This window comes from Verticillium dahliae, genomic scaffold (genome assembly GCF_000150675.1).
Source record: "Verticillium dahliae VdLs.17 supercont1.33 genomic scaffold, whole genome shotgun sequence".
NCBI lineage: Eukaryota > Fungi > Ascomycota > Sordariomycetes > Glomerellales > Plectosphaerellaceae > Verticillium > Verticillium dahliae.
The window spans coordinates 39,582-52,375 of record NW_009276965.1 but is presented as its reverse complement, the minus strand read 5'-3'; the positions used below and the strand labels follow the sequence as shown (position 1 = coordinate 52,375).

The 12,794-nt window shown below is 55.5% G+C and overlaps 5 protein-coding genes across 5 annotated transcripts; 2 read left to right on the top strand and 3 right to left on the bottom strand.

Moving 5' to 3' along the window:
• Window positions 1-1,717: 1,717 nt before the first annotated feature.
• On the bottom strand, window positions 1,718-2,673 carry VDAG_10207 (superoxide dismutase; the record flags this gene model as incomplete). The annotated part of the gene is made up of 3 exons (XM_009659910.1): window positions 2,587-2,673; window positions 2,083-2,501; window positions 1,718-2,017 (listed from the first exon to the last, which is right to left on the bottom strand). Exons 2-3 carry the CDS (start codon window positions 2,473-2,475, stop codon window positions 1,718-1,720), a joined length of 693 nt encoding a protein of 230 aa, XP_009658205.1. The 5' UTR covers window positions 2,476-2,501; window positions 2,587-2,673.
• A 198-nt stretch (window positions 2,674-2,871) lies between these two features.
• VDAG_10206 (DNA replication complex GINS protein PSF3) lies at window positions 2,872-3,687 on the top strand. The gene is made up of 2 exons (XM_009659909.1): window positions 2,872-2,989; window positions 3,075-3,687. Exons 1-2 carry the CDS (start codon window positions 2,951-2,953, stop codon window positions 3,582-3,584), a joined length of 549 nt encoding a protein of 182 aa, XP_009658204.1. The 5' UTR covers window positions 2,872-2,950; the 3' UTR covers window positions 3,585-3,687.
• Window positions 3,688-5,163: 1,476 nt separating this feature from the next.
• On the bottom strand, window positions 5,164-7,344 carry VDAG_10205 (uncharacterized protein; the record flags this gene model as incomplete). The annotated part of the gene is made up of 3 exons (XM_009659908.1): window positions 5,164-6,163; window positions 6,208-6,424; window positions 6,480-7,344. The coding sequence occupies 3 exons, from the start codon at window positions 7,342-7,344 to the stop codon at window positions 5,164-5,166; spliced, it is 2,082 nt and encodes a 693-aa protein (XP_009658203.1).
• Window positions 7,345-7,721: 377 nt separating this feature from the next.
• On the bottom strand, window positions 7,722-9,501 carry VDAG_10204 (vitamin H transporter; the record flags this gene model as incomplete). The annotated part of the gene is made up of 4 exons (XM_009659907.1): window positions 7,722-7,964; window positions 8,017-8,719; window positions 8,770-9,057; window positions 9,113-9,501. 4 exons carry the CDS (start codon window positions 9,499-9,501, stop codon window positions 7,722-7,724), a joined length of 1,623 nt encoding a protein of 540 aa, XP_009658202.1.
• Window positions 9,502-9,981: 480 nt separating this feature from the next.
• VDAG_10203 (uncharacterized protein) lies at window positions 9,982-12,688 on the top strand (the record flags this gene model as incomplete). Its single annotated transcript, XM_009659906.1, has 7 exons — window positions 9,982-10,074; window positions 10,222-11,028; window positions 11,081-11,283; window positions 11,398-11,787; window positions 12,100-12,160; window positions 12,262-12,332; window positions 12,532-12,688. 7 exons carry the CDS (start codon window positions 9,982-9,984, stop codon window positions 12,686-12,688), a joined length of 1,782 nt encoding a protein of 593 aa, XP_009658201.1.
• Between the last annotated feature and the right edge of the window lie 106 nt (window positions 12,689-12,794).

Genomic DNA, 12,794 nt, shown 5'->3' with positions numbered 1-12,794 from the left:
GGTTCTGCTGTCCGATCCGGTCTCTGACGGTCCAGTAGTCGACTGCAAGACGTGAGACGCCTGCTAGTATATGATGTTTAGGTGAATGGCTACATGGCTGCAGGAAGATTCGCCCATCGACGTCACGGGCTTGAACGGATGAGCAGATGGCTGAATGGTGGCGTCCGATGGGCTTGGGGAAGCCTGCTGGCTTATCGCAGGAAGCTGTGCCATTTTTGGCATAAAACGGGACATCTCGTGACGCTGGAAGAAGCCGAGGCCTTGGCCTTCGCCATGGGCACCCTATCGATCCTGTCTCCACGCGGGAGGGGCGAAATCTTACCCCCCCTTCCAGGCCATATGCAGGAGCCGGAGTTCCGAGTGGGATTTTGTTAGTGGCTGCACCACCATCTGCAGCAACCCAACAGGTGTGGCGGGGTGGTGTTGTGTCTTTCCAGAAGTGTGTGCGTGGGGATGTCGAGACACGTGCTTCATAAGGGTCTACCAAGTACGTGTGGGCGGGGGGCAAGAACCAGAGCGCCCCAGTCACGTGGACGAGCACATCTTAAGCAAGGTACCTAGATACCTAGGCCTACCTTAGGCAGGTAGATCTGGACCTTGAGGTGCGAAAAGGCACCGCGACTGTCTCAGAGGAGGGAGGGTGACAAGCATCAGCAAGCTGCTGAGTGTATCTCTGGCATGCACCTGGGTTGATAGGCCCTAGACATCCGTTCGTGAAGCGGAAGCGTTTCTTCAAACAACTACAGAATTTGCATGGTTCGCATGGCATCGCCCCAAACCTTTGTTTCGAGGCCCGCGATGGTTACAACGCTGACGATCGAGCTCTTTATTAGTCCGCGGTCCATATGGCCTGGTACGTCGTGATCAACGTCCCCCAATGAATGTAGCTCCCATGGCCTGTGTCCATTTTCATCACAGTAGGCGTTGTCATCTCGTAACTCTTACGCCATCCTCCACACTCCGCACCCGTCACCCGCAAAATCCACTTCACGCTGGACGGACAGAACGGGCTAAACGCTATTCCCCCACACCCGCCGCATCTGGCTGCCACGGGCTCGAAACAGCGCCGCAACAGCGTCCACAACCCCTTACAAACTGCATTGAACTACAAGTATTGGTCCTGATGCGGCCCTCTCAGCTATGCGAGCTAAGCTCAGGGGCCCGTGGCTGCCGTTCGAATGCGCAGAGCAGCCTAGTGGAAGCTCTCCCCGACGGCTTGCCTCGGACAGCGAGTTACGTGAGCGTTTGCAGAATGTTGAGCCGCGACTGATAATCGCCCTCAACCCATCATCAGCTGCCAGGGGCATGAATGCGGCGCCGAATGGTCAGACTTAGTCCTTCGGGTCTGTCGCTGGACACAGCCGCCGTCGAGTGAGAAATAGCAGGCATGCTCTGGCTGCATTTGACGATTCGAGTCGTCACGCAAGTGGTGACTAAAGCGCCGAGCCAACCACTGTCACAAAGCCGGGACAGACCGCCGAACAACCAGGTGGCTCGGATGGTCATTCCGATGTAGCTTGGGAGTTTACTGTTTGGCTCTGGTCGGACGAGAAGAGTGCTTTGTTGCGGGCTCCATCTCGTGCTTCCGCACGCTTATAGTTCTATCCTCGGCTAACCGGAGGTACGGCTTATACAACGTCACTAATTCTTGATATATGCATCGTTGCATCTGCCTTTCATTACCTACGGATCGTACAGAAAAAGTCATGCGCGCTGCCTATTTCTCAAAGCGGCTGGCAACGGCCTTCCAGTTGACGACATTCCAGATGGCGTCAAAGTACTCAGCCTTTCGGTTCTGGTACTGCAGGTAGTAGGCGTGCTCCCAGGCGTCAATGCCCAGTAGAGGCTCAAGGTTGCCGGTAATAGGGTCCTGGTTGGCACGGGTGACAAGGCTCAAGGTGCCACTTGTCTTGTCCTTGACGATCCACGCCCACCCACTGCCCTGGATGCCGGCGAGGGCCGCGTTGGTCTGCTTGCGAAGCGTATCAAAGGAGCCGAAGTCCTTGGTGATGGCTTTCTGCGGGGGTCTGTTAGCGAGTTGCACGGCAGCGAACAATTTGCGATGTGGAAGAGAGGACTTACGGCCAGAGCGCCGTCAGGTTCGCCGCCACCGTTCTGGCTCGCGGGCGCGAGGTTCTCCCAGAAGAGCGAGTGGTTGAGGTGACCGCCGCCGTGGAAGTTGATGAGGGGCGCCTGCGAGGCAGCCTTGGTGTAGTCACCATTGGACTCAGCCTCGGCAACCGTCTCGAGAGCCGTGTTGAGGCCGTTGACATATGTCTGGTGGTGCTTGGAGTGGTGCAGCTCCATAATCTGGCCCGAGATGTAGGGCTCGAGGGCGCCATAGTCGTACTGCAGGTCAGGCAGCGTGGCCTTGCCGCGCACAAAGCTTGCACCGGCGAGGGAAGCCACAGGCGCAGCCCGGGCGCGCAGGGCGGCGCGGAGAGCGGGCGTGCTGCGGAGTAGGGTGGACGACATTGTGATGTGATGGTTTTGTTCGGGATCTGATTTTTGGCAGGTCGAGTTAGCTTGCTTGTGACGCGCAGATACGGACTGCACCCGAATCAACCAGAGAGCGGCTGGACTGACATTCAAATATTGTACAGTGATCGATTGAAGCTGAGCGAGGTCAACAATGCAGAATTGTGGTTGAGTCGAGAGCAAGCTGCTTTGACCGAGGGGGACAGGTTCGGAATTTCGAGTCGCTCCAGCTCGGCTCCACTGATGACATGTTTCGTCATCGCCGAAAAAGTATGGCGCAGGCCCGAGCTCCCGCCTCGATCCATGCTTGCTAAGCAGGCGCTGTGGCTGGTGCTCGCGGGAGTTGTGGTGGACCCAGTGCACAACGCGTCTCGCGCCTTCGCTTCGACCTCTATCGCGACAGAGACAAGACTCCTTTCGTGATTGTCATTTGCGCATTGATAAGGCCGAGCCGACCGTCCCTTCGCCCGAGATGTACTACGATATTGATGCCATCTTGATGGATGCAGAGGTGCGTTGTCGTTGTTACATCCGTTGATGCCCGAGCTGTCGACAAAGCCACGATCTAGAACACAACTGACTCTGCCTGGCAACAGAAAGTCCCATGTAAATTCGAGATTGACCTTGCCGATCTCGGCTACCTCGATAACAGCCCTTCGCATGCCTTGAAAGCCGGTTCTCAGCTCCAGTTACCATTGTGGCTCGCCGAGATGCTCGCCCTTAAGGATCAGAGCGCTCCAGAAGATACGAAGTCACCCGTGACGCTGAATCTACCTAGTACTGTCTCTGGCCAAGTCGTCTCTGCGTTGAAGGCCGACCCGCGCGCCGTTCCCTTGCGCGATCAGAGCGCGCATTTCTACGGCGTTGGGATCAGAATGCTCGAGTTGTTTGATGAGCGCGATCTCGGGACCGTCCTGAGAAAGACGTACGTCACACGCGCAGCTGACATTGCGCTGCACGCCAGGAAGGCCGGTGACGATGGTGTCGGAGGGTCGAGCGGCGAGTTCTTGCGGGGGTTGGATGAATGGGAGCGTTCGCTGTTCCGCAAGGCGCACGAGGGAACCAAGGCTTCAAAAGAATGGTTAGAAAATGTCAAAAAACACTGAGGACTGGTACGTCAAGGGCATGACGTGATGCAGCATACATTGCATTCTTATTGGCTCGGGCACAGGATACATCTACGATTTATGACATGACGAGATTCACGTATAAGCAACGAAACGAGCAGCGCGATGTGCCAAGCACCCGCGTGGGGAACAACTCACAATGGCACAAGACCAGGCCTCTCAAGAGCGCCAATGGTCGCCCGCCTCAACACGTAACAGTTCGAGAAGAAGAGTGCAAGACCATTTGGCTTCCACATATAACCCATCACCCGCTCCCCGTGACAGTCTGTGGGCCGCATCGGCAACCAGTCAACGGCAGGTCTTGATATCAATCAATTGAGTTGGCTCTCAGCTCCCTCAACAAGCCGATGGCGCGAAGGGAAGACCGCAACGTTTCTTCGACACGTCCAAAAGAAGTGCACTCGCTGCCCAAGACCTTACAGCACAATAGGCCATATCAATAAGGCCAGATCTCACCCAGGCAGCCTAACAAAACCGGCTCGGTTCGGCGGCGACGACGAACTATTCAGCGTCTATGGTCGTCTACCATCGCCTATCTTCCACCCCAAAGGCTCTTGCAACCGGATTCATGCACCGAGTACTCTGAGCGCTTGCTTTCAACGCAAGAGCGCTGCCCGAATACAATAAAGTAAGCATTTGCTTGGACTTTGCTGTCATCACCTTCCCTTCTGGGAGGCCCTGTTCGGCTCCGCTACTGATCCCCTGGTGCAGCGATGTTCTAGATGCGTCGATATGCGGCGCGAGACTCGGCCCCGGTGCTGCCAACTGGCGGAGTTCCGCTAGATATATTTTATACGAAGCAGAGTCACATTTCCATACTGTTTTGCGGTTCTCACTACAACCCTTCAAATCCCATGTGTCTGACAACACCGTGACTGTGACTGCATACTGAGAGAACAGGACATCAAGACACACTCCAACAAAAATCACCATGTACATCCAACTACCCACACTTGTTGCTGCGCTGCATATCATCCCGATCGTTCCTGCTGCTGGCTTTCACCTTTTTGACCGACGCATGACGTGGAACTACGAGTATGTCAGGAGGCTGCCCCAAGAAGTCGAGTTGCTGCGGCAACATCTTCACCGCTGTAGAGGATGTGTCGCTGATTCCGAGTAATCAGTACAACTGCGACACGATTCGCAACAAGGCATGTCCATAGCGAAACACGGAAGAGAGAGCGTGGAGACTGGCTGCAATAGAATTACATTGAAGGCCCCGAAAAAACAAACCACATCGGACACGGCACTGTCATTAGGGGACAATGTGGTTCTCGGTCTCTTACGCTCTACCCCGTGAGCAATGGCAACAAGCTGGAAGTCTGGGAGTCGGGCGGCAGCAGAATGTACGGAAAGTGCTATCGTCAGGATGGTGGCAAGAAGCTCACATGTGACGACAATGGCGGCCTCGCGTGTCGCGGCATCGAAGGCGAGCCAAAGCAGGGGTCCTGCAAGATTTCCGTGACGGACGTTTGGGTGTGTCCTGTCAGCCTATGCTAGGGCCGCCATGGCATTGGGAAAACGAAGCCTCAAGAGGGAAGACAGAGTGCGTCCTCGTCTAGGCTGATAGTCGGGGGAAAGCTGCACTCAAGGCATCCAGCCTGGGACACTGCGCCCAACGTTGACCCAAGTCTGCTCCCTGCTTCTCAGTCGTAGCGAATACACACTCTACCAGAACGAAGCTATGCCCGACCTCAAGTGCCCCAGTAGCATTCTCCGTGACTGGGATTAGGGTTCGTTGACAGGCAATGTTCGTATTCGCATCGGGCTTGAGGGCATGGCTCCTGGCAGAAACCGGAACACCACTGCTTGACGTGTAGGATACGATGCCGCTTGCGCCAGCGGAGGAAAGCACCAGAACTGACATTTCGTCCTCTAGGATTCCCTCATCTGGGCACCTGCCGCTTGTATGGTCAACGACCGGCAGGCCCCGGCCTGTCCCCGTTGTGCCCAATATGGCAAATCCACCAGCGACAATGTGAAGGCTGTCTAGGGGTGTGTTCGCTGTGATTTGGTGGATCCTAATATGCCAATCGGGCCAGGCATTCGCTGGGGGAATCAAAGTCGTCTCGACCTCTACCGCCCCATCGCCCCAAGGGAGCCATGTGACGCGCGAGACCTGAACGTCAACGCCGGCGAGAACGAGCTGAGGGAACGCCACCACTCCGCACTTCCATTTCCCAGCCCAAGTTTCTCTGCCATCACGGCTCAGCAAAATCGTGCTGTCCGGTGCCAACTGCGCGAGCAATGGGCCAGTCGGGACGGAGAAGGCAAATGTCGATGAATAGGCCAGTTTACAGTACTTCGCCTGGTTAGCCTTCATTGGCCAAGCAACAAACTGACCAGGTGACAGCATGAAGTGATGCTTCCCTGTAGGATGGTAGCAGAGAATTTGCTCGGGTGCGGGCAATAATGCTGTGCCTGGACCGAAATCAGGGTATGGTTGCTCTTCGGCCTGCCAAAAGTCGTGATCCTCGCAGAGTCCGACTGCGATAAGGGTCTTCAGACACCAGTAAGGAGACTGCGGAGAGTTATAGTCTTCACTCATGTACATATTCCTATTCAAGTCAGCTGGTGTTGGTGGACGCAGGGTGTCACATACGGATAGAGCCATCCGATGCTGAGCGTGCCATCGGTATTGAAGATGCTGGTGGAGTGTCGTGCCCACCATCTGAGATGCCGTAGAAGGAACCCTTTAACGGCTCCAGGGTTGTCGAGAGGTGCAGGCATGTTGAAGACGTCGGCAAATGCGAGGGCCGCAAAGAAGCCGCCACAGGCGAACCGGTACGTGAGTGACCTTCCGAACGGAATGGCAGCCCCTTTTGATGGTCAGCCTACATACAACTCAAAATGACATAAGCGCGCAAGCCGTACCACCAGCGTCAAAGTAGCGCCAAAAGCCAGCACCAAAGTCCCGCGCTCGTTGACGATAGATCTCGGCTCGACTAGGGTCGATGTCTGAGCCGAAACGTACGAAAAGTAGCTGACTGAATTGAATGGCAAAGCTCCCCGAGTAGTAGTCAGCCTGGCGCCCAATGCCAATGGTATCCCGCCGCCCTGTCTCTTTGTAGGCTGCTACTTCTTTCTCGGCTTGCTCTGGCGTCTGCCAGGGCCCATCAGCAGACCATCCATCTAAGCGGTAAAATGTGTCAAGCAGTTCCAGGTCGGCTGCCATCTCCTCCTGTACATCGTCGAGTGACAATCCGCAAACTTTGACCAGCGCTAGGTTTGCAAACACACGAAACCAGCGCCAGTTGTTCATCGGCATGGGCTTGTGATGGAGCTGCCGAAGCCAGTTGGTGACATTGTGCTTTGATCGTGCATCTAGTGATCCGTATATGCGATCCGGAGCTGCAAGCAAGACGAACGCCAGAATCTCGGCTTCAACCATGCGTTGGTCAGTGTCGTGAATCACGCCCCAGTAGTCTTCGTGGTCCGGGTCGGTTCCTGTGATGAACCCATCAATCCACGGCTGCACAATCTCATCAACCAATAAGGCTTCTTTCGGATCTGACGCTCTCGCTACAAGTAGCGCACCGACCGCCCATAAGGGCCGCGCAAAGCCCTCCAACTGTGCGGCCCCTTCGTCAAAGTGTGCTGCTGTCGACACAGGCACGCACACGCGGCCTTTGCCCGAGGAGAAGCATGGTACAAGCGGTTGGAGCAATGCAATTGTGGCCTGGACGAGGTCGGCCCGCGTACGCAAGGGGTTATCGGAAAATCCAGGCAGGGGCGGCATTTTGGTTTTGATTTGCTTTGGACTTCTGGCGGTCAGGGTCACGTAATGCGTGGGAAGCAGCCACACTTGTATCTTTGGAACGAAGAGGCCACTCCAGAGACTGTGGGTCACTAGCATCGGGTTTCGGGACGATTTTGAGGCGATCGGTACAAGTCAACAAGGTCTACTCGGATCAATTTGACAGTCTTCTGTCGGAACGGGAGCGGGCAGAATGAGCTGTACCGGATGAAAGGTTTCAACTCCAGGCAGAGTCGAGCCTCAATCACGAACCCTGACTAGGTTGCAATCCCGTAGTTACTGTTTCCCAGAGCAAGTATGACCAAATCCCCTCTCTCCATGACCCTCCATGTATGCGACATGAGTGTCACAATAGCACTTTACGCCATGTGCTTCACATCCGTCGACATCTCAGCCTTCAGGTTGTCTTCGTCTAGGGCAGCCTCGGCCGCCCTCTTCTGCCGCCTCTCCCAGCGCCCGTGCACCAAGTAGCCGATTGTCAGCAAAGTCCACGACCCAAGAATGAAGAAAAAATTCACGATGTAGCCCTTCTTCCAACGAGGCGCCTCAACCACGGGGAAGGCGACAAGTGGGTAGAAGGAGTTGACGGCGAAGCCCAAAGTCTGGCTGCGTTAGCACTGTAACATGCCAATCTCATGCATGAGAGAGACTTACAATCATGCTGCCGTTGAAGAAGGCACGCGCCTCGGCCGAGTCCTTCAGCCACCAGTTGACGGATGGCACAAGAATCGGTGTAACGGCGGCAGTCATGCCAAACAGGTAAAAGCAGACAAACTTGAGGTCGTGAGGGATAAACCACACCATCATACAAACGTTGGCAAACATAACCATGGTCATTACAATGTTGAAGATGATCCAAGTTGGATATACCATGCACAGCGATGTGGCCAGAATTGTGCCGACGACTGACACGCCCTGCGCACCTGTGGGAATTGTGTTGATCTGGGGAATCGTGTAGGTTCCATGTGTGTCGGCGAGATCCTTGAGCCAAATTGCCATTTGACCGTGAGGATAGGCACCCGAAAGGAAGAGCACATAGGCCAGAACGCCGATGTACCAGTGCCAGCGGCAGAAAATGCGCCTCAGCAAGGCCTTTGTGATCTTCTTAGGCGCCTCAACGCCAGCCTCGCGCATGCGGAGCTGGCCAAGCTCGTGCTCCTTCTCAGTCATCCACCAGATTCTACCGCTCTGCGGCATGCCAGGGAAGATGAAGAAGCCGAGAATCGAAAGGGGCAGCGAGATGGAACCATCAATGATGAAAAGCCAGCGCCAACCAGACATGCCGTGCACGCCGTTGAGGTTGGTGTAGGCGGCAGCTTGCAGATAGCCGCCAAACATGACTCCAATATTGTTGGATCTGCCTTGTCAGCTTCGGCTTGAGATGGTGCCAGGGGCGGTGTTACTCACACATACCACAAGCCGGCGCGCTTGAATAGCTCTTCCGGCTTGTACCACGAGGACAAAATGAACAGGCAGCCCGATGCCACAGGTGTCTCCAGAATTCCCAGCAAGAAGCGTGTGCCGAAAATCTGCGGTGCGCTCTTGAGCTGGGACTGGGCGAAAGTGAGAATGCTCCACGCAACCTCGCAACTCGGCAGAAACCAACGAGTAACTTTGGGTCTTGAGAAGAACAACATGGCGGGGATCTGGCAGATAACATAGCCGAGATTGTAGAACATGGGAAACATGGAGTATCTGTCAAGGGTCAGTCGCTGAGCTTCGAGGCGCAAAATTATCGTCCAAAACGTACTCATTTCCGTACAACCCAAGCTCCTCCTTCATACCCGAGACATAAGCGCTGTTGATGTTGGACTGATCGAGCCACTTGAGGAAGAAGGCGATGCAGGTAAATGTTAGAAGGAAAGCATCGAGCTTGCGCAAAAACTTTCTCTCCTCCTTGGGGTAATGAGACGGATACCAGTCAAACATGTACATCCACGCGATCCACAGGGACCGCTTGGGCGCTTCCTTGACCTGGCGCTCCATCTGGAGCTGCTGCCCGGCTTCTTCTGCAACAGCCGACGCAGCGACTGCCGGGCCGATGATGTCCTTGACAACTGGCTGCTCGGCTTTGGCTTCCTCGTGTTCCGCCTGGGGCGTATTTGCGTCCACGCCATGTGCTGATGTTGTCGCGGTCATGATAGAGGTGCGGCGAGCTTGCTTCAGACAGGATCAGAGTTGCTGTTGCTGGGCTCTTCCAGTCGCTTTATCTTTCAAGTGCCCCTTCACAGCATCTCACTCTGCCATCCCAACCCCCGACCCCGACGCTTGATTCTTCCACTGGTGCGGCAAGCCAACCGGGCATCGGGGCAATGGGGGCCGGGAACCTTAAACAGGCGCAGATCACCAAGCCCCCAGGCCCCCTGAACACGGCATTCGCACAACCACCCCGCACTCTGTTCTTGCTCTGACCCGTCTTCCCCGGATCGACGACGCCCTCGTACGAGAGAGCTGTCCAGCGGGGTCAATGCTACCTTCCCCCGCTCAACGCCAGGTCCTACGCACAATGAGATCATTGCATCTGGGTCTGCCGAGACTGAAAAGACCATAACCGCCCCTCGCCCCTCGCTTGATTGCCCGGCCGCAGATTTTCGCGACTGCCCGCTACCTCCAGCAGACATGGTGGCCGTCGTCCGTGCATACAATCAGCCCGGCACCCGAAAGAACGACACGATGGACCTCCAGACAACGCCGGCAGAGACTGCAGGTATTGTAGGCCCCGAGGCTGACGTGCCGTCCTGCCAGGGGTGTCGTAGGCGAAAACTCAAGTGCTCCCGCGAGCAGCCGACCTGCGCACACTGTAGCCGTCTCGGTAATGTTTTCGGGGCTAGACATGCAGTGCTTCACTGACTTCAGTAGAGTCCCCTTGCATCTACGATCTCAAGAGGAACAAGCCTGGGATTAAGCCTGGGGCTGTTGGAAGTCTCAGTCGACGACTTGGTACGTAATAAGCGCCATCACTGGATTACGGATGCAGCAGCTGAGACGGTAGCAGAGGTCTTGGAAAACACTCTCTTGAAGCAAACAGAACGCGGTGCATGCGGCTGCGCACAGGGTGACCGCCATTCTGCTGAACCCACTGGCGAGGCCCCCAATGTTCTCGGAGTGCTGTCCCTCTTGGCTCAGGAGCTGCACAAACTCAATGCGCAGACGCGGCCGCCGCCACCTATCGCCGAGGCACTCGTGCCGTCGCCCTCGGTCTCTCAAGGGTCCAGCCGGATCGCGGTGGATGGCCACGCTTTTTCAGCCGAGTCACCGGGGCGGCCTCGAAAGCGGCGCAGAGTCGACAGCTGCGGCAATCCGACCATTGAGCTCACTTTTGCCCTCGAAGATCTAGAAAACATCTGCACAAACCTGCCGCCCCCGGCCCTGCTCGAAGATGTAATAAACGCCTACTTTGGCCTTATCCAGCCCTGGATACCCATGATTCATGAGACCCAGTTTCGCGCACGCATTCATGATCCCGGACAACTCCCTGGCCTGGTCGTGTTGCTCCATGCCATGGTCGTCGCAGCCCTGCGATTCGTCGACAGTGCGGGCATCGGCCTCCCCCAAGCCGAGCTGAAGACTCGCGCGACTAGATCTCGGAATATTGTCATGCTGACTGCAATGGATCATCTCTCTGTGGAAAACCTGCAGGCTCTTCTTATTGTAGCCTTCAATGATGTGTGTTACCAATCCGTAAGAGATCTCCAGGCGCTCAGCTGATCACACATAGATTGGACATGGTGACTCGGCTAAGGCATGGTCAGTCATTGGGTCACTGACAAGGACGATCGAGTACGTGCAGCTCAGTGTTGAGTCTGACCTCGACGGCAAGGAGCCTCTGTTGAAGCCCTTGACAACCATACCCGCCCCCGACAACTGGACAGAAGAGGAGCAGCGAAGACGTGTATTTTGGAATGTGTTTTGCCTCGACAGGTGAGTCATGCTTTTGGGCGCAATTTGACGAAGCTGATGGGGTTAGATTCTGTTCTGTAACAACTGGGTAGGGTGCTTCCAAGAGAAACTGATAGCACAGACTTACAACGCCAGATGGAATACGAGTCTGACATCAGACGATGTGCAACGCCGGCTCCCGGCGGACGGAGGACTGTGGCATAAAGAAGAGCCGGTCACGACGCCTTACTTTGGCATATGGGATCGATCGGCTGCCAGAATCGGCAAGTCGATCGCTTTTCTACCCGGTCATAGCACGGCACCCGCTTCAGAGGCGCCTTTGACAACCTCAAACACCGGCGCAAGCAGCGGCCCTAATACTGTAGATATGACAACAGTGGGAGCATTTGCCTATTGTATCGAGGCAACAGAGTCTCTCAGCAGGGTGACGACGTATTTTCTTCAGCAGAAAATCGACTTTCAGGATCGACAGGAAGTCAGCAGCTGGCTCACAAGATTCAAGGAGCTCGATCTGCGTCTCGTCCAGTTAGTTGCCCGCCCTTGTACTTGTCCTTGTGCTGATGGATATGGCACAGCTGGAAGATGTTTCTACCCCAGAAATGGAAAGATTCCAACATATCACGCCAGCCTGCCCTCATTAACATGGACCCAAACCTCACGCTCGCGCACGTCACACATAACACATCAATGATCCTGCTACACCAGAGGATCGCCTACCCTGACAATCGGTGGTCAAACATTGTGAAGCTTCCCAGCTTCTGCAGCGCTGAAACGTGCCAGGTTGCCGCGTCAGAGACAGCGACCATCACTCAAAAGTACCTACGCTACACACCGCAGAACAGCCCCGTCACCAGCCAGTTTGCGTTTTGTGTTTTTGTCAGCGCTCGTGTCCTACTCGGTAAGTCTCTCGTCCCTCTTTGTCCCACCAAAGCTAAGTGTTTAGTCCATTGGCGGCATTATAATGCCGACTTGAGCCCGGAATTCTGGGTTTTGGTGCAGAATCTGGAGGAAATGGCCCGGCGCTGGATGGGCCACTTGCGGGAACAGCCTTTACCTTGTCTAGCTGGCAAGTATGCGCTCCAACTGAGAGACCTTCACGCCAGATGCCAAACGAACCCCGACACAACCTTTGACGTTCTGGGCTATTCAGATGGCACACTGGGGCGGACACCTGGGACAACAACCGGGACGAATCCAGCCTTGAGCACGCAAGTGGCACAGGACGTTTCGCCGGCGTATAACTCACCTTTACACGATGAATCTCTGCAGCCGTCCGAGCAAGAAGTTAGCTTCGCGATGCCACGATTTCAAGACCTGGTTGCCGTCGGATCTGCCGCAACTCCGAAACTGCCGGGGCCCTCCGGCCTCACGCCCCAAGGATCAGAGGGCCAGCCTGATGAGCTGTCCGCGATTTCTCACATGTTGATGGACCAACGTTTTCTGGACATGGATCGCGTTATTAGCTTTGATGACATGATGTTTACGGCCCAAACAGCCAACCCGCGCCAGGCTGCCTTGGCATGGGGCGCGAT